Source organism: Phascolarctos cinereus, unplaced genomic scaffold (genome assembly GCF_003287225.1).
Source record: "Phascolarctos cinereus isolate Bilbo 61053 unplaced genomic scaffold, phaCin_HiC Scaffold_4;HRSCAF=312, whole genome shotgun sequence".
NCBI classification, from domain to species: domain Eukaryota; kingdom Metazoa; phylum Chordata; class Mammalia; order Diprotodontia; family Phascolarctidae; genus Phascolarctos; species Phascolarctos cinereus.
Window position 1 is genome coordinate 675,813,550 of NW_027555847.1, and position 20,792 is coordinate 675,834,341.

A 20,792-nucleotide genomic window follows, 5' to 3' on the forward strand; every position below is an offset into this window, starting at 1 on the left:
GTGGTGATGTGTTTGAACTTGGAGAAGGAGAGGGAAGGGTCACTACCCTCTGAATCCTTAAGGGGACAAAGGTGGGGGTTCCTCAACCCTGGGTTTTACTCCAGGTGTCAAAAAATTACAGAATGTGAGACCAGGAAGGCACCTTTTCAGATGAAGAGAACGGAGCCCCTGAGAGGTAGTGACTGATGATAAAACTGGGAAAATCAGAATAATGGGAAACCATGAGCTGGTCTGACTTAGTAATGGGTAATAATAATTCCTCACATTTCTACAGTATTCTGAGGTTTACAGTAGCCTTGTGAAGTAGGTAGTATGAGTGTCCCCATTTTACAGATGAGGAAAATTGTGACTCATATTTTGTGGTCCTAAAGCTATTGAGAAGTCAGGATGAAACTTCCACACGTGCTGCCTGACGCCAAGCCCGGTACTTTTCCCATGATTCTGTGCCAACTCTGAAACTTTAAAGGAGGAAGGGACCTTAGAAAGTTCATCTCCTGTCCCTCTTACTTTATAGATTAGGAAACTGAGGTCCATTGAAGCGACCTGGCTGGAGCCTTCCAGGGAGCAGATAGATGGCCGTTGCTCAGTTTAATTCAGCACACAGTGATTGGCTTGGTGAGGGGAGGGGAGGTTCTACCAGAGTCTCCATTGTCATGGAATTTGTACGTGGTGGTTCGCACTTGTCTCTCGCGTTAGAGGGTGAGCTCCTTGGGAGCAGGGAAGCCTGTTACATCTGGTGCTTAGCAGGGTGCCTGGCACAGAGGAAGTGCTTACTAAATGCTAGCTAGTGGACCTGAATTTGGCCTCTGTTGGGGCTACAGGAGGCGGAGAGACAATGGTGCCATGAAGCAGATTATTGTGTGTTGAAGTTAGATCTCTAAGACTGAGACGCACACAAAGTACCACAGAGTAAGATGGGGTGGAGGTCACCACCAGCTGCTGGGGCCTGGGGTGTGGGCAGAGCATGAGGAGGATTTCTTGGAAGGTTTTTCACAGATGTAAGTGAGCATCTGGGTGGGAAGGGACCTCAAGATATCCAGTCTAGCTCATACCTGGTCAAGAATTTCTTCTGTAATGAGTAATCCTGCAGACCTTGCCTGATGGCTTCTCATGAGAGGAGACTGCCCAAGCTTAATTAAGCTTAGATCTGTCTCTTGGCGTTTTCTCCCCCCCACCTCCTCGCTCTCCTCCAGACGCTGGAAGAAAGGCAGCCCCCAAAGCTAGTGCATTCACCAACTGCACAGTAATGTGACAGATGGCCAGACCACGTATCAAGGACTGGGCACCCTCGTAGTCCTGGGGTTCTTAACCTTGTTTTTGTCCTGGACCCATTTAGCAATCTGGAAAATCTTGTGGACCTCTCTCAGAATAATGTTCTTTAATATGTAAAATGAAATAATAAGATTATGAAGGAAACCAGTTATATCGACGTAAAGATTATCGTTTGTTTTTCCATTCAGGTTTGTTTGACTCCTTGCCTCTAGGGCCTCTTTCGATCTTGACATAGTGCTAGTCCAGTCCCGCCATGTTACAGAGGAAGAAACAGAGACTCAGGTCAAATGACTTGCCCAGGATCACACAGATAATTAAGTGTCAGTTGGGATTTGGGTCTAAGCCTAGGCCAATATTCGGCCTACTTCACCATGCTGAGTAGTTAGAGATGTCAGAGGAGAGAAACAGTTAACGGTAATGTCTCTGAAGTAGAGAGAGTTGTCCAGAAGGAGGGAGAGAGAGAACATAACATAAGGAAGGTCTCCTGGCTTCCAGAGGCCAGAGAGGCCCACTGTCCTGGGCTGCCTTTGAACAGTAGGCTCACACTCTTGGCTAGCAATGCTTCTTCATTCCACTAAACATGTTTAGCTTAGGACCTACTATATGTCCAGCCCTGTGCCAGGGGCCATGAAGAAGGAGATGGCTCAGTCCCTGCAGATAAACGTCTGTTTGGGGGAGATAAGGCAAATAAGTATAGGAAAAGAAGTAATAATCCTAGGCCATGTTTGCTCAGGGCTGAATGAGTGGGGTGCATAGATAGCTCTGGAGAAATTCGTGGGGTTGGGAAACTGGGGAGTGGTGAAGGTTGGCTGAGGTGATCCCAGAAGGTTTGTTGGACTTGGGCTAGACCTTGGGGTCCGAGCACAGTATGGAAAGGAGAAAGGGAGAAGGGATGGCCCAGCTAGCGATCTCACTCAGATTTTGTGGCTTTCCATGACGATGAAGTGCCAGGCTGGTCTAGAATGGTGGTGGTGTGCAAGGCTTGCATGTCTCTTTAAAAACTACTTGTTGAAGGAGAGATTAGATAGATGAGGTGGGAATAGATGAGAAGACCCTGAAGCTGTCAAAAGGTCTGAATGAGAATGATCCATACATCAGAGATTCAGAGCTGGGAATTTCCTTAGTGCTCATTGAATTCACCTCCCTCATTTTACATATGAGGAAACTGAGGCCCAGAGTGGTTAAATGATGTCCCCTGGGTCAGACAACTGAATGTCTAAGGTAGCATTCAAATTTAGATCTTGCTGAATTCAAGTGTATCCTCCCTATATCGAGCTAGAAAGTACCTTAGGAGTACAAAGAAGGAAACAGAGGCTCAGCTGATTTGCCTGAAGTCACAGAGGTATAGAATATGTGTTATAATTATTGGTCAGAATGGAGGCTGCCTTCCTAATAGGAGATCTTTAAAAAAAGAAGAAAAGTGAACATATATGTGAAAAAATCTATTGCACATCTCCACCACCCGAATTTGGGAGCATGTTCAACCAACACTGAGATGTCCTGGAAATGAAGTTATTCTTCACCCCATTACACGTCCTCATTCCGATTTCAGTTGTTTTTTTGGACCTTGTTATACCTTGGGAAGCTTGCTTCCAGTCCCCACTCTGTCCATCTCTTTGACCATTGCAAGCTGGTGGAGTCTGACCTAGGGAAGTAGCCTCAGCGTCTTCATCTGTCATGTAAATTGATTATTTACATTTACAGTATTTACAACACGTTGTTTACATTTATTACATATGTCATTTACATTTGGTTGCTTAGTCTCCGGGCCTTGGTTTCCTCATCTGTTTGTTCTTTTCTTTAATGGGAAGATTGAACTTGGTGATCTCTTAAGATCCCTCCTGGGTCCAAAATTCTATGAATCTAAAGCATCCCTGGGGCTCTGGAAATGTTAGGAAGTGCTGCCACTGAGGGGAATGCCTTTGTTTCCCTGGGATCTGATGGCGTTAATCCTGTACATGTGCACATTAACTTGGCTTTTTTCTAAATTGCTTTCCAATGCATTTTCTCATTGTATTTCTATTACCCTTGTAAGGGAGGTGGGTGGTGAAGTCTCGGGGTCTCCACTTCCCAGGTGAGAAGGGACTGACCCCCAGAGAAGTGGAGGGCCTGGGCCAAGGTCACAGGCATATTGGTGGCAAAGGTCATAATCATAACCTTTATATGCACACTCCTTTGTGATTCACAGAGTGCTTTGTAGCTATCTCTGTTTGCTTCTCCTAGCCCAACTCTATGGGGCAAATGAGAGAGTGAAGGGAAGGAGTCTGTCTGTCCACGGTAACAGAACTGCTAAATGGCAGGGTCAGGCTTAGAACTTGTTCTCAGCAGTTTCTAGGGGTTCTCCATTACTTCCTAAGGAAAATGCCCCTTCCCTAGCTCAGCATTGAAGGACCTCTGGGTCTTTGGACTACAAGTCCAAGTTGGGCATCAGGTCCCAGCCGCCTTCTCATGGCTGAGGATGCAGACCCACCCTGTCACCATAACCGATTAAAGCAGGGCCTCAGGAGTGACCGAGGCCCTAAGCTCGCCACCAGCGTCGCCTGTGACTAATGAAAGTCCTGTGTTCTCATTGCAGTGTGCTCCGGATAACACCTTTCCCACTCCAATAATCCTGCAGAGGTGAGGCAACCCTCTACCCCTCCGCCCCCCCCCATCTTTCAGTCTTGCTCTAGAGAGGGGCTTATGGTTCTAGGCCTGGCAAGGGAAGGAGGTCATCCTTAGTTGGCCTTCACTGGAAGACCTGTCCTCCCCAGAGGTTTGGCGACAGAAGATGCCAGCTCGTCCGGTGCCGATCTTAAAGAGGCTTTGTCCTGGTTAGAATTGAGGAGCTCATTCCTAAATTAGAGGCTTTGAGCCTTCTGAGGCAGCAGTTCAATATTCCTGTCGGCCAGCTTAGCCCAGTGGTTATCACCCTGACACAATGGTCTTAAGTGCCTGGGATTGTGACTTTCAACTTTTTCTGGCCTCACACCCGGACCCCAGTCCCAGCTCCTTTTTTGATATGTCATCTGGGTTTTGAGGAAATGTAGGCAGGAGTACTCCCTGCCATACCTACCCAGAAGCCATCATTCCTCCTAGAATTGCATCCTTCCCTGCCCCCCAGTAAAACCCCACAATTCTAGCCGTGGAGGGCTGGTAATGGGAGGTGGCAGGGATTGTTGAGTTGACCTTGACTCTTTCCTCCCTTCCTTTCATCCCCAAGAAACAGCAGTGCCAAAGAACTCACCTCCTTTGCGGCAGAGGCCATTGCCGTGAACCGCCAGCTGGCGCAGCGTGAAGAAGACGAGGAGGAGGAAGAGAATCGACCAATCGTCATCAAAGCTACCTCATGTTCCATGCAGCTGTCGCCACCATCCAAGTCGAAGCTGGCCCAGCGGCGGCAGAAGGCCAGCCTGTCCAAGGCCCCGCCAGCCCCCCAGCACCTGGTCAGCCCCTTGGTCCTGGTCAGCGACCACATGTAATGGCCCCAGCCGGGTCCCCCTCCAGCCCCTGCTGTACGTTCATCCTGACGAGGTTCGCCGGGGTTGGGTTGGGTTTTTTTAAGCTGTTGCCAGCCGGCGATCACTCCCTCCTCTGGCTGGTTTCCAGGGAGTTCAGCTGACCTTGGGAGTAATTTTTTTTTTATAAATATTTTTAAATGGTCTAATGGTATTTACCAACAAAGCAAGAATGTGGCACACACCCCAGGCACGCTCAAAGGGCGTGTAGCACACTGACATTTGTGGGTCCTTTTTTGTTGTTGGGGGTCCCCTCTCTTCCTATGCCAAAGGAAGCTCAGCTCACCCCATACTGTGAAAGACGGCCAGTCAGTTGTGTGAAGAGGCGCGTAGTTCTCCATCCCCTGCCCGGTCACCCACCCTCACCTTGCCCTTGCCCCCCTTCCAGATCGAGTGTAAAGAATCGGCTCAGGAGGAAGGCCTGTTTTCCTGACTCCAGAGGCCTTCCAGAGCAGGTGATGGGCCCCTGGTCGGGGGGGGGGGGGGGAAGGGAGGACTGTTCTCCCCTCCCCACCGCCCCCTGCCACTGCATATATGCATTTTTTCTATATATGTATATACATATGCATTTTATACATATGTATATATGATATATAAAAATTCATTTTGCATTCATCCAGCCCCATGGGAAATTCTCAGTATTCTAAGGAGGTTTTCCCCACCTGGCCTGTGTACAGTGTTGAGAAAGGAGTGGAGTCCATGCCTAAGCTCGAGGTGAAGTGTTGACTCACTCCAGATAGAATAGCTTTCCTCCCTTCTCCTGTTCTTCCCTCACCCAGCCGCAAGCTCTCCTTTTGGGGTCTTGCTTGGAGGATGAGTTTAGCCCACCTGGACACATTGGCCTTGGAGCAGTAGGATCCAGGAGGGCGATGTCCTACAGGGGAGGTAGAGCCCACGCCCAAGCTGGGCCACTCCTATGGGGCTTTCCTTTCCCCCTAGCTCTCTCCCTCCTCCCTCCCCGATCCTACCCCATCACTGACTGGCCAGAATGTAGTCTAAGAGTGGGGTAGTGGCTGGCTTTCTCCCTTTTTCATCCCCAACAGGCAAAACTCCCCTCCCTCCTTTTCCCCCATCTCCTGGGGCAGACAATCTGGGTCTTCTGCAAATTCCCTTTTATTTTCTTTCCCTGGGACCCTGTTACATATTGGTGTCCCCGAGGGAAGCAAGTGTACCTGACTGCTAGTGATGGGGACGAGAGCCTGCCAGAAGGTGCTGGGATCCTGGGCTCTGGTCTGGCCATAAAAATACGGGTGACTCCCATGTCCCAGGCAGGGAGGAAGGAGGAGAGCTGGCTTCCCCATGTTCCCTGGGGTTCTTGTTGGCAGCTCCTGAGGTGGGGGTGGTGCTGCTATGGTGCCTGGGTGGGGCAGCCCCAACCCCACCCCCCACACCCTGGTCAAACTTGTGCCAACCTTTGGTAGGACAGCAGAGAGTGGGGGCGGGGCAGGAACAAGGGGGGAGCTTATTCACCTTCGTCGGCTGGACCGGGATGCTCAGGTGCCTAGAGATCGGCACCCAGGCCCCAGGGCCTAATGTACACCCATTTTCAGGGCTCCCCTAAGTTTGGAGTTAAGCCCAGAATGGGCAATTTCAGTCAGTGGAGATAGAATGGGGAGAAGTCCCTCATCTTCCCCTTCCCCACCCTGAAGCCCGAAGCTTAAACAAAGCCCAGCGCCCAAGGGGAGTAATTTCATTTGCCAACTTTCAGGAACAAAAGCTTGTAGTTTCCTGCTTGGACTTTGGGGGCCTTGGATCTTGGGGCTCGGGCAGATCCGAGGGGATCAGGGCTCGAGTTAGATGTCCGATGGAACGCTCCAACCAGGAAATCCTGTGGAGAGACATTGTGCCTCCTCCAGGTCCTTCTCCTCTCCGGCGCCGTCCCACATGGAGAGAAGCCCTCCCGAGAGGGCTCCTCCTTGGGTGGGGGTTTTCCTCCCACCCCGCCTCTGTATTCTGGGCAGGGACAAACTATGCAATACCAGCTCCGTCTTATGTATGCATATATATATATATATATATACACACACATATATATGTATATATATATATGTATGTATATATGTATGTGTGTGTATATATATATATATGTGTGTGTGTGTATGTATGTGTGTGTGTGTGTGTGTGTATATAAAATTTTTTCTTTCCCAGTCAGGGAGGTGTGAAGATGGTGGGACGTGTTTGGAGAGAAGTGCTCAGGTTTTCTTTATAGTCAGCCCCCCTAAGCCTCAAATAGCATTTTTCTTGTCCCCTTGCTACCCCTTCCAGCCGTCAGCCAGAACTCCCTTGACTAGTCTGGGTCACACGTGTGAGTTTCGTCCCATGGCCACCCGGGGAAGCCGTGAAGCCTGCTCAGACAGCCACTGGTGGAAGCTGGGGATTCTGGGGAAATGATAGGCTTGCTTCTTCAGAGTCCAAGGTCTTTAGATTGTACGTTGTGTGTTTTTAGGGATTTTTGGAGCAATTTGTTTTTACTCTGACTTGTCCATTTCATCCTGCCCTCTACCCCCACCCAACGGGTATTTGTCTTACGTTAAGAATACTTGAATGGTGTAAGTCGGGGTCAGGCTATCCCCACACTACACCTGGAATCCTGGTCACACCTGGAGGAGGGGGCAGAGGTTTTTTGGGTTTTTTTGTTTTTTTAAAGAAGCAACTCTCTCCTCCTAATGTTTCCCCCCCTCCATATGCCTTGACCTCCAATCCTCCCCAAATCTTCTTTGGACATAACCTGGCAGGCCAGGGCAGGGCCTTGGAGGATTGAAGTTTCCTCCTCTACTGACCTATTGAGTGTTGTGGGGTGGGGCATGACAGAGGAGGAAGATGGAGAGGTCACCTTCCAGTCTCCTGCCCCTTACTCCAGCCCCCTTCACAGGTCAGACTTCTGACTCACTTCCAAAGACACTGTCCGCAGTATCTGAAGTTTCTTGAGTAGAATGGGGGTGTAAATGGAAAATCAGTGGTTCTTTCTAGCTGGGAGTTTTCTGGAATTTTTTTTCTTTTAACTCCCCCCCAAAAAAAAAGCCTTGGAGACTCAAATTGCTATTTTCCCCCTACTAATCAGAACTTAGCTGATACTGATGACTGACTTTTATTTTTGATTTTTAAATTTAGGTTCACTTTCTCCTTCCTGCCCAACTCTTCCCCTTCTCCCCCCCTTCAGCCGTTTAATTCAACTTGGAACTGGTTAGAAATGTTACTGTGAACCTGACTTTTTCAAGGCTCATAAAGAGATGCACCCCCTGTCCCCACCCCAGCACGGGGTAGGCCGTTCTTGAACGTGGCCGAGATGATGTCACACACTGCACTGCTGGTATCCAAGACTGCCCCATGAGAAGGGGGATGTCAGCTTAGAAACTGCTAAAAAACAACAACTAAAACAAAATATACACCAACCCAGTAGAAAGAAAAGGAGGGAAAAAAAAAGCACTTTAACTATGGGGTACCAGGTAAACTGATACAGCTCAAGAGTTTTCCTTTATAACAACTATCAAATGCCAGAATTTTGTATTCTGTTTTGTAAGAATTTAATAAAAGCATTGCAACCTATCAGTTGTAGAAGATTGTGGTCTTTGCCACGGGGTGCTCTGCCCGGGTCGTTGGTTAGGACCCCACTCCTTGGGTGTTAGTTGGGAGACAGATGAGTATCACATTGGCTTTTGCCCTCGTGGAGCTAGGGGTGGGGCAGACCAGGGGAGCAGGTACATAAGGGGTGACGTTAGTGATCTAAGGCAGAATAAGTGCCTGGAGAGGGGATGGTGGCTCCCCAGGCTTCAAGCGCTTCAAGGTTTGCACTGGGAGGCAGGTGGCGCATGCACGATCTGCATTATATAGGGAACAGAAATGATGGGCTTAGGGTCACGGGGCATAAGAGTAGGGGAGAAAGCTAGGAAAGATAGCTAACATTGGAGGACACAGGACCCAATATGACCTAGTGGAGGCAGAGCAATGCACCAAATCTAGTAGGTAAAACTAACTGGAGATACAAATCTTGAGGAAGCCAAAAAATAAAAATAAATGGCGCCTTAACATTTCTCCTGACATGAGTGACTGTTTTAGAGCTAGTCTCTATTTTGGGGTAAACTGAGCAAACCCAAGGATTTGAGATTACCCCCATCCCAATTTGATCTGTAAGACTAAGCGTAAAAATGAGTGGTCCTAAGTAACTGTGGAAGACGTTTGATACTTTGCCTCCCCGTCGTCGCTCCTCATGAGACATTAGTGAAAACTTTGCTTTGTACTGCCTACGAGGACAATTGTAGGCAACTTGAAAACCAAGATGTTTACCTTAGTATGCAAAAAAAAATCCAAACTTTTCATGCAGGCCTGTAGACTTCTCATAGCTATGTGTAGAGTTGGAGTGGGAGGAGCTTTCCTTTAGTGTAAACACTCTTGGGACAGCTAGGTGGTGCAGTGGATAGAATGCTGGACCTGGGGTTAAGAAGCCCAAAGTTCAGATCCAGCCTAGCCATGTGACCCTGGACAAGTCACTTGACCCTGTTTGCCTCAGTTTCCTCATCTGTGACAAGAGCTGGAGAAGGAAATGGCAAACCACTCCAGTATCTTTACCAAGAAAATCCCAAGTGGGGTCACAGAGTTGGAGACTGAAAAAATGACTGTGAACCCAAGCAACTCTGACCCGATGCTCAAAATTGTGTCCTTTGTTGTATGTATTCCCCCTGCAGCCCAAAGGAGGGTACAGACATATGCGCAGTGACTCCTCTTAACTGGCCATCTGGCTGTGAGTGGTTCTGCCATTTTAATTTTGTACTACAAGTGGATGAGTCAGGCAGGTTCCACCTTACTGGAGAGACTCAGGTGAAAGCTACTTGGGCACTTATTGGGGTGTCGCAGTAGGCTCTGAGGATTCAGGACCAGTTCTGCTTGGGTGTAGGCGTCTGTTCTCAAGGCCTCTCTGAAGAACTTTGGAATCGATTATGACACATGGGAGACACTGGCAGAGGACTGCCCATCATGGGATGCCCACATCAAAGAAGGCACTGTGCTCTGTGAGCAAAGAAGAATTGTGGTAGTTCAAAGAAAGGTGAGATGCTCAGATTTGGAGTTATCTCCACTCCAGATGTCCATATGGATTATTTGTGCCCAAACTGGTAGAGCCTTCTGAGCTCATATTGGTGTGATCAGCCACACTGTACCTTGACCCCAACATAGTGATATCATTGCGGTCCTCTTCCAGAAAGAAGGACAACCCGTGTGTCTCTTGGAGGTGGAGGGGAGGAAGGTTAAGGGAGGCAATTCCTAGGATCTCTTTCCCCACTTGTAAAATAATCTTGGGTTACATCTTCTAAGATCATTCTTCCCCTCCCCCCCCATTACTAACAAGTACCTACTAAGTACAAGGAACTGAGATATAAAAATAAAATATAACACACCCTACTCCTACGAGAGCCTCTTCTACTGGCTGGGGTATGAGAGCCAAGGAATACAACATGTAGATGGCTGTGTCTGCACAAGGCAGGGTGATTCAGATAGCATAGAAAAAAACTGAAAAGGAAAAGAATAATCTTGCGTTCAGCTTTGGGGATAACAATATACATGTATGTGTCCAATGCCTGCTATGTGCCAGGCACTATTCTAAATCCTGGGAATGCAAAGACAAAAATCAAACCATTGTTTTCCCCTTCCTTTTTCTCTTTTCCTCTCCTTCTGATTCTTCCTTCAGTTCTTCCCTATTTCTCTTCACTTCCTCTTTTCTTCCCTACTTCTCTCTGCCTCTTTTTTTCATCTTCCTCCTCTTTTCCAAGGTGGCTCCCTTTCTGTCTCTTCCTTCACTCTCTCTTCCCTTATTCTCTCTTCCTGCTCTTTCATCCCTCGTTCCTCTCTTTTCCCCTTCCCTCCCTCCTGTGGATTATAACACAGACCTTCTCAGTCTTGCCCCTCCTGTAGCTCTTACCCTTTTACCTCTGGGCTGGGGATTCTAAGCTGATGTTCTAAGGGACCCTTCCTTTCATATTATACTTTCACTTCAAATCTCTCCTCCTGCAGACAGCCTTTGTGGACCACCTCAGCCCACGGTGGTAATGTCTCTTCCCTGAGTTCCTGTGGTCCAGTAGCCCATCATATTTGCCTGGTCTGTTCTCTGGAGAGGACGGTCTCAGATGAATGTCGAGGTCAGAAGACAGGGCGTCAAGAAGAGGGTGAGAGGAAAGAAAGTGGAAGCATGTATTGCAGACAGATTCCTCAAGAAGTTTAGCCACAAAAGAGAGGGGAGATGTGGGTGACAGCTAGTGGGAATGAGCCAGTCCAGTGGGGGTTTTTTGAGTATGGAGGAGATGTGGGCATGGGATTATCACCTTCCTAGTCCTGGATATCATGCCTCTTCTGCTTTGGGCGTATGATTTCACTGTGGACACCCTGCTCTATCAGTGCAGGCCAACAGCTGCTCTACAGTGTAGTCTTAGAGGGTTACCTGGGAAATTAAGATGTTAAGTGACTGGTCCAGGGTCACATAGCCCAGTGTATTGGGATTTAAACCCAAGTTACCCAGACTCTGATTCTGGGTCTCTACTTATTAGGCAACACTGCCTCTCCTGCCCCTTTGAATGCAGCCTAATATTGAATTAGGTTTTTGGCTGTCATATGACACTGTTCGTTCATATTAGTCTTTTATGCCCATTAACCCCCTGCCCCCAGATAATTTTCAGAAAAACTGCTGCCTGGCCAAAGTATCTGCATATTGCACTTGGAAAGCCTTTTTTTTTTTAAACTCAAGTATAAGACTACATTTGTCCCTTTAAAAATGTGTCCTTTATAGATTCTGCCCGGCCTTCTAGCTCACCAAGATCTTCATGGATCTGAGCTTTCACCTGGCATATGGGCTAGCTCTTCAGATGTTTTTCTCATCTAGAAATCTGATAAACATATGACTGTACTTTCTCAAAGTCATTGGTAGAAATGTTAAAGTCCATGGCTAGGCAGAGCTCCTGAGACAGACAGACAGACAGACAGACAGATAGATAGATAAATAGATAGATAGATAGATAGATAGATAGATAGATAGATAGATAGATAGATCTAGTGATCTATATGTATATATGTGGTGTTGTTTGTCCTTTGTTTTTGAAGAGGACCAGTGACATCCTGGGGTGATATCTTGACATATACATACATACATACATACATACATACATACATACATACACATAATCTAAACCAGGGTTGGGGAACCTGCAGCCTCAAGGTCACATGTGGCCCTCTAGGTCCTCAAGTGCAGCCCTTTGACGGAATCCAAACTTCACAGAACAAATCCCCTTAATAAAAGGATTTGTTCTGTGAAACTTGGAGTCAGTCAAAAGGCCACACCCAAGGACCTAGAAGGCCACATGTGGCCTTGAGGCTGCAAGCTCCCCACCCCTGGTCTAAAAGTATGTATTCTCTCTCTATATATATATTCTATGTATTCACATGTGTTTGTATATATTATATGTATTTTATATGTATGTATATGTGTATTCATATGTAGAACAGAAAGAATGCTGGATTTCGAGTCAGGGGACCTGTATTCAAATCCCTGCTCTGATATTTAGCACCTATGTGACCTTAGGCAAGTCATTTCCCTTTCCTTGGTTCTCATTTTTCTGGTGTGCACAATGAGGAGGTTGGAGAAAGAATCTCTAAGGTCCCTTCCTGCTCTAGCCTTATGATCCTGGGGACATTCCATTAGAGATCTCATTCCAAGTTAACGTCAAACCATTCATTGATCACTTATTCCATCCAACTGTCAACAGATGATTTTAAGATTTCCTAATTGTGCAGTCTTATCGCTCACATCTCTCATTCTTTTACACAAGCAAAGCATGAGAACCTTTGTAAACTGCTTTCCTAAAACCTAGGTAAATTACACCTATAACATTCTCCTGACCTACCAGTCTAGTAACTCCATCAAAAAAAAAAAGGAAATGAGGTTCATCTGGTATGACTTGTCCTTGTTGGAACCGTGTTGACTCTGTGATTACATAGCCTTTTCTACAGGTTCACTAACCATCCTTTTAATAACACAGTCTGGAATTTTCCCAGGAGTTGAAGTCAAGCTCACTGGCTTCTAATTTACAGCCTCATCTCTTCCATAAAAGAAAAAAATCATTCCCTCATTATTCTTTTAGCATTTTATTCTCCACATCTTTTAGAAATCACTGACCATGCATCTGCCAATGAGTTCAGCACCCTGGGATACAGTTCAGCTGGCCTGATGGGCTGGCTTCAGCCAGGGCAGTGAGGTGCTGTCCTATAGTCCCCCTACTTACGTTGGGTATTCCCTCCCCATTAGCCGTTTCTGTTGTGTTCTCCCTAACTCAAAGATGACTACAAGATGGACAAGTGGCATGAGAACTGAATGCCTCTTCTGTTCTCCCTTGTCCATGACCATGATCCCATCCACCTCTAGCAGTCATTTTATCCCTTCTTTGATTCTCCTCCTCCTCCCAATATCATTTTTTTGGGGGGGTGAGGCAATTAGGGTTAAATGACTTGCCCAAGGTCATACAGCTAGTAAGTGTGAAGTGTCTGAGGTCGGATTTGAACTCAGGTCCTCCTGACTCCGAGGCCAGAGCTCTTTCCACTGTGCCACCTAGCTGCCCCCCAACATCATTTTTTTAAACCACTGCTTTTTGTCACCAGCCTCTTTCCTTGTCTGCCTCAACTGATTCTGAGTTTTAGTACTCTTGATCCAGAAGGTATTGGACCACGCCACGTGTTTGGGAGAATAGCACATTTATCTTCCACGGTTTTTAGGAGGAACAGCTTAGGTAGTGTGTGGGAAATGCTTTGCAAACCTTAAAAACCTTGTGTGAGTATCAGTTGCTGCTTTGTGTTGGCCCACTGTTACCTGCCATTACTCCTAACTTCTCTCTGCATCTTTAAAATCTAATCAATCTATTTAGGCAACTCTTTTTCTTCTCACTGGAATTGTTCTTTGTGTCATTGGAATTTCGTTCTTGACAGCTTCTTATCCTTCTTGGGCTGACTTCCCCTGGAGAATTTTGGCTTATGGGATCCCACCTTTTCTTTTCTGGAATCCTCTGAAATCTGCTCTCCCCAAATCAAAGGTGAATGCTGCACAATGCTTCTCTCTCATTCTCTACTGTATATTCTAACATGGAACCATCTGCTTCTCAAAATTTCCCCCATTTCCCATGAACCAGTTCCTCCTCATTTGTAAAAACCAACTCTAAAATAAAAACTCCCTTCATTAAGGGTTCCACTGTTGGAATGATGACATTATCACAAAGGCAAGTCAGAAACTCATTAGATGCTCTTCTCTTGGCAGAGGGGGATCTCCAGTCAATTATTTGAATAATTGAAGTCCCCCATTATTAATACATCATGTTTCTGTGCCAGACTTGTGACCTTCCCTCCCCCGTCTCCTCACATATTTCCTCTTTCTTTGCAAGTGGTCTGTGTGATATACCTGTGACAATATCCCTTTACTTATACTTTTGTTTATCTTCACTCAAATATTCTTCATGAAGCTTTCTACCCCTGCATCTTGAATTTCCTTGCATGATTGTATCTTCTTAGTATACAGAGCAACTCTGGGCCCACACTACACATTCCTTTGTCTATCCTGTTTCTTTTAAATAAAGAATACCCTTAGAAAAGAAGGCAGAAATTCTTAGATGAGATCTGTAATAAATAAATAAATAGGTAGAGAGATAAATGAATAAATAAATAAACAAACAAATAAATATAAGAGGAGTTTGGTCTGACTACCCACTTAGGACAAACCAAGTGAGTAAGGAATGCCTGTTGTACAGACTGGGATGCACAGTTGAATGGGTAGGTTATAGAGGTCTATCATCAGGATGACCATCAATCAATCAATCAGTCGGTCAACAAACATGTATCGGGTTTTTTGTGTTTTGTTTTTTGGTAGATCATTTTTATTTTTTTTTCCCCGATCAGTTCAGGAGTGTTGATGGGCAGATAGCTCTTTACATGGGCTTTGGAGGGGGTCTGGGGGCAGCACCTGCAGGGCTGAAGCGGGTGGGGGTGTCCGGTCCTTTCCTACCTCAGTGGATCGATTCCTCATTACCCTACTGTGGATCACGCAGTTCACACAGTAATGCAGTTTCACATACAGTTTGGGCCGCACGTAGGAGTCGAAGACGTTGGCCTCGGAGACGTCCCTGAACGCCGCGGCTTCCATGATGTTGTGGACGACGAACGTCTCCACGGCGTCGTCCTTGGGCGTATGCAGCGAGCGCAGTTGGTGCCGGGGATGAGCTGCTCCTGGCCGTGGCCCTTCTTGGTGCATCTGTCGTTTCTCCTCTTCTTCGTCATCTTGGAAGCCAGTTACCGAAAAAGGGTCAACAAGCGTTTATTAGGTACTTACTGTGTACAAAGCACTCTATCTGGACAAATGCTCCCAATGTACAATGACTGGAACCCAGAACTGGACGAGAAGATTGCAGGTTGGATAGTCTTTGGGAAATTGCAAAGTTATTCTAATTACTTCTCTCCAAAACAAAGGCATGTATGTATGTGTGTGTGTGTATATGTGTATATATACATACATTCATACCTACACATATTACCTATCTATTTATCTATCTATCTAAACACCAGTACCCTCCTAGCATTGTGGTATGACCAAGCCATACTCAAGAGGTGAAATTGAAAATAGGTGGAAGGACAATGGATGGTAGACATCGGCAGGATGTGATACATTACTTTATGAGGGAGGAGTAAAAGATGCTATCAGAGAAATGTATGAGCAAAAAAAGATGAGCTGGTGTCATGTGGCAAGAGTGGGGGATGACTAGCTTAGGTGATCTCTTGGTGTTCTCAGTAGTTAAAACCTTTCCACGTTGGATGGAGTGGCTGGGATAAACTTACAGGAAGAAATGGACACAGGGGCAGCTAGGTGGCACAGTGGATAGAGCTGCAGCCTCGGAGTCAGTTGAACCTGAATTTAAATCCAGTTTCAGACACTTGACAGTTACTAGCTGTGTGACCTTGGGTGAGTCACTTAACCCTGACTGCATCACCAAAAAGGAAAAAAAAGTGGACACAAGTCTCTTCCAATGGACTGGCCTGGAGGGGCGCATCACTGGCCAGAATGCCCACATCCATGGGATCATAGAGGCACTGGGTATTTGAGTAGACCAAGAGTGTTGTGGGACTCCAGTGAGAAGATGGATGCCAAGCACTTTGCAAACGTGAAAGTACTACATAAATGTGTGTTGTTACTCTCAGAATTCTACTGCATTCCAGCCGCGCTCAAGCAATGTTTATAAAGCAACACAGAGGTGTGCTAGTAAATATTTAACAGACAAAAATTCCTAGGAAAACTGGAATGAAGTTTGGTAGAAACTAGGTATGGACCAATATCTCAACTGTATACTAATTTTGTTGTTCAGTCATGTCCAACTCTTCATGACCCCATTTGGGGTTTTCTTGATAAAGATTTTGGAGTGGTTTGCCGTTCCATTTTCCAGCTCATTGGACATCTGAGGAAATTGAGGCAAACAGGGTTAAGTGACTCACCCAAGGTCACACAGCTAGTAAGTGTCTGAGGCCAAATTAGAATTCAGATGTTCTTAGAGCCAGCTAGGTGGTGTAGTGGATAGAGCACTGGCCCTGAAGTCAGGAGGACCTGAGTTCAAATGCGACCTCAGACCAAATACTCGACACTTACTAGCTATGTGACCCTGGGCAAGTCACTTCCAGTTGCCTAAAAGCAAAAAAAAAAAAAAGAATTCAGATCTTTTTGACACCAGGCTTAGTGCTCTCTCCACTGTACCATCTAGCTGTCTGAACTATACCAAACTAAGGTCAAAATGAAAAAATGATTTAGACATAAAAGGTGATATAAGTAAATTAGGGAAACATGGAAGAATTTACCCGTCAGATCCATGAATAAGGAAATTGTTTGTAACCAGACAAAACACAGAGAGGATCATAGGGAACAAAATGGATAATATTGATTACATGAAATTAAAAAGCTTTTGCACAAACAAAATTAAGATAAGCAAAATTAAAAGGAAAGCAGAAAACTGGGAGGGATTTTACAACAAATTTCTCCCATAAAGGCCTCATTTCTCAAACACATAGGGAACTGAGCCACATTTGTAAAAAGAAGAGCCATTTCCCCGTTGATAATTGGGCAAAGGATATGAACAGGCAGTTTTTAGAAGAAGAAATTCATCTAGAAGGAAGCTTTCTAGAAGAAAGCTATCAATAGTCACATGAAGAAATGCTCTAAATCACTATTTGATTAGAGATACGCAAATTAAAACAACTCTGAGGTACTACCTCATACCTATCAAATTGGCCAACATGACAGAAAAGGAAAATTACAAATACTAGATGGGATGTGAAAAAATAGGGAAGTGGATTCACTGTTGGTAGCATAAACTGGTCCGACGATCTGGAGAACAATTTGGAATTATACCCAAAGGGCTATAAAACTGTGACTAGCAATGCTACTACTAGGTCTGTATCCCAAAGAGATCAAAGAAAAGGCAAAAGCACCTATGTGTACAAAAAATATTTATAGCAGCTCTTTTTGGGGTGGCCAAGAATTGGAAATTGAGGGGATTCTTACCAATTGGGGAATGGCTGGACAAGCTGTGGTATATGATTGTGATGGAATACTATTGTGCTATAAGAAATAGCAAGCAGGATGGTTTCAGATAAACCTGGGAAGACTTATATGAACTGATGCAAAGTGAAGTGAGCAGAACCAGGAGAACATTGTACACAGTAACAGCAGTATTATGAGGATAACCAACTATGAAAGACTTAGCTACTCCAATCAAGACCGTGATCCAAGACTATTCCAAAAGACCCATGAAGAAAAATGCTGTCGACCTCCCGAGAGAGGACTGATGAACTCTGAGTGTAGATTAAAGCATACTTTTTAAACTTTATTTTTCTTGGAGTTTTTTTGTGTTTTCTTTTGCAATATGGAAAATATAGAAATATATTTTGCATAATTTCACATGTATAATTGATATCATATTGCTTGCCTTCTCAGGGGGTGGGAGGGGGTGGGAAGGAGGGAGAGAATTTGGAACTCAAAATTTTTAAAAATGAATGTTAAACATTTTTTAAATGTAACTGGGAAATATTTAATGAAATAAATAAGAATATAGTAAATGTTTAACAATTGGGCTCTGGGGAGGAAAAACGTATGCACATACTTTTAAGTTTAATTTGCATTATTAATACTTTCTTAAGCCTACAGAAGCAAGTAAATCAAGCCCTGGTTTGTAGGGATTGCCAATTTCTGAGGTATAAAGCATTTGACAGTCTCATAGTGAAAATTTAATGAAGGACTCTCACAAGAGGTTGGAGCTGGCTCTAGTCCACCCCTAGAGTAACCCACTCCAGAGCCACCTTCCGGTTCCAGATCCCAGGCCAGTGATACCTAGTGGATCAAATTCACTTCCTTCCATTAGGATCTCTAGTTGACCTTACTTATTACCTGTATTTTGTGCACAGATGTAATAAGAATAGCTTATTTTTATAAAGCACATTACATATATCACTTTGTTTGGGCCTCACAATGACCTTGTAAGGTTGGGGTTATGATTGCCCCCATTTTGCAGATGAAGAAACTGAGGCCCAGAGAGAGAACGCGATTTGCCCCTCATCACCCAGCTGAGGTAGGATTTGAACACAGGCCCAAACAGCTCCAGGTCCAGTGCTCCACCACCTATCTATCTTATTTGAGGCCACAGGCTTTGACCACGGGCTCCTTCCTCGAACTGACCTCTTGTCAATAGTCTTGAGTTCAAATTCCAGCTCTGACATTTGCCACAGCTGTGTGACTGGGGGCAAACCACCTCATCGCTTCCTGCCTCAGTTTCCCCATCTGAACAATGGAGATAACACTCACACGCCACGCTGGTGCATCATGAATATAGAGACTATTGTCTGCCTCCCAGGGGCCATCTTATTTGCTAAGGCTCCTTACAGGCCAAAAGAGCCACCAGGTGTGTCTGTGAGCCTGTGGGCCTGGCCAGAGCAGGAAGCTCCATGGGAGTGAAGGAATCTCCCTCAGTGGATAATAATAGTAATTATCTCACCATTCACATAATGACATTTTATTCCTTTCATCTGAGGAACTCAAAGCACCTTACAAACATTAATTAAGCCCAAGCCCCAGCCTAGGGAGTCAGGAGAGAGTAATTATCCCCTGAGTTCATAGGTGGGAACTCAGCATAGGTACAGAAGCAGTTAAAGGGATGAGTCTTAGAGGTGGCTAAGTAAGTTTGGGGCAGGCCTGGCTGCTCTGACTGTGTGTTTCTCCTCTCTCGATTGCTAGAGAGACCCAAGCCTCTCCGGAAGCTTAAGGGGATTCTTGTAATACACCAGAGAAGACCTTGGAGATTATCTAGACCAACCTTCCAATATTATAGACGGGGAAGCTAGGGGCTAGAGAGGCCACACAGGCCTAAGAAGCTGAAACACCAGATCTGAGGCTCTCTGATTAAACCCAGCTATAGCTGGGGGGGGGGGATACCAAAGTCAGACAAGGGATGGGGGCATCTCAGTTTCATGCTGCAGCTAACTGCCTTCTCCAGTCCTCAGTTTCCCTATCAGTGAATTGAGGGGAGCTCACTGCCTGCCTTCATCCCTGGAACATGGTGAGTAAAGAGTTTGATGAACCTTAGGCAGGTTAGAGCAGAGACTGAAGAGAAACACTCCATGAAACTGAGGCAGGGAGCAGAAAAGGATAGAATCAGAGCCCAGCTCTGACATTTCCTGCTCCCTTCCCATCCCCTCCAAAGGGAGCTGTGCTGGACCTGACGTCAGAAGACCTGGTCCAGTTCCCCCGCTTTGCCCCTTCTTGAGTGGGTGACCCTCAATCAAACAAGTCATTTAACCTCTCCCCATCTTTAAAGGAGGGGACATTGTGGGTCCTAGTGAGATAATGGATGTAACGCGCTACATAAACATGAGCTCTTTGGAATTGGCACCCATGGGCAGCCTTGGGCAAATCTCTCCCCCTCTCCCTCCAGGTGCTTCAGCCTTATTTTCATATACCTGGGTGGCTGAAGCACCTGGTGACTTACTTTTTCATCTTAATAGGAATAACTGACATTCCTTGAAAATAAAAGTTTTATTGATGACTTTTGTTGTTATGTCAGGGGAAAAAGGAGAAGGGAGTGAGCATTTGTGTGGTACCTACAATGAGCCAGGCACTGTCCTAAGCACTTTATAAATATTATCTCATTTTATAACCCTGTAATTCCCCAAGCCCCACCCCTATAACATTCACTTCCCCCCTCTCCCCATCCCTATAACAAAGGAAAACGGGTAAGTAAAAATAATCCCTACAATGACTACCTTGGACAATGGGTACAACATTCTGCCTTCCAAGTCTCCCATGCCTCTGCTGAGAAGATGGCAGAAATGTTAATGATAGCTAGCATTTGTATAGTGCTTTAAGTTTTGCAAAGCATTTTATAAATATTATCTCATTTTATCCTCCTAACACCACTGGACTATAGATGCTACTATATACCCCTTTTGTAGATGAAGAAACTGAGGTTAAGTGACTTATTCAGGCTCCTACCGCTCTTTGGTGTCTGAGGCAGTGTTTGGACTCGAAACTTCCTAACTCTGGGCTCAGTGTACTATCTGCGGTTGCCTCCATGTTCTCTGAGACCTTCACTGGTTTTTTAGTTTCTCAGGATTCTGATTCCTTTTAAGTGATCTTTGAATTTCCCTTGTTTTAGTCACTGTGTATGTTGCTGGTCATGTCGCGCATTTCTTGAGGAGCCTCTGCCGTGCTGCTCACCTGAGCTCAGCACACCCTCTGGACTCTTCCTCTTCCCACCAATTGCCTTGTCCAGGTACCCTGTCCCCTCGCCCCTCCCGATTTCCAGGTTTTTGTCTTCCTCTGTCAGAATGCAAGTTCCTGAGAGTACGAACTGTCTTGTTTTCTTATATCTAAAACCGCAGGGCTTAGTACACTGTTTCCCCCTGCCCCTTCCCCCCTCCCCTGTCTCTCTTTCTCTCAACCTGTCTGCATGTCTATCTACCTACCTATCTATC

At 45.7% G+C, this 20,792-nt stretch overlaps 1 protein-coding gene and 1 pseudogene across 2 annotated transcripts in view; one reads left to right on the forward strand and one right to left on the reverse strand.

Moving 5' to 3' along the window:
- The window catches only part of MKNK2 (MAPK interacting serine/threonine kinase 2), a 34,573-nt gene extending 26,258 nt beyond the window's left edge, over positions 1 to 8,315 (forward strand). For both annotated transcript variants that reach the window (XM_021009130.2, XM_021009131.2), the window contains 2 exons: positions 3,848 to 3,891; positions 4,475 to 8,315. In XM_021009130.2, the coding sequence (XP_020864789.1) occupies positions 3,848 to 3,891; positions 4,475 to 4,733 (303 nt within the window). In that variant the 3' untranslated portion in view covers positions 4,734 to 8,315. The remainder of the gene's footprint in view (positions 1 to 3,847; positions 3,892 to 4,474) is intronic.
- Positions 8,316 to 14,716: 6,401 nt separating this feature from the next.
- Positions 14,717 to 15,065, reverse strand: LOC110223526 (small ribosomal subunit protein eS26 pseudogene; annotated as a pseudogene).
- Between the last annotated feature and the right edge of the window lie 5,727 nt (positions 15,066 to 20,792).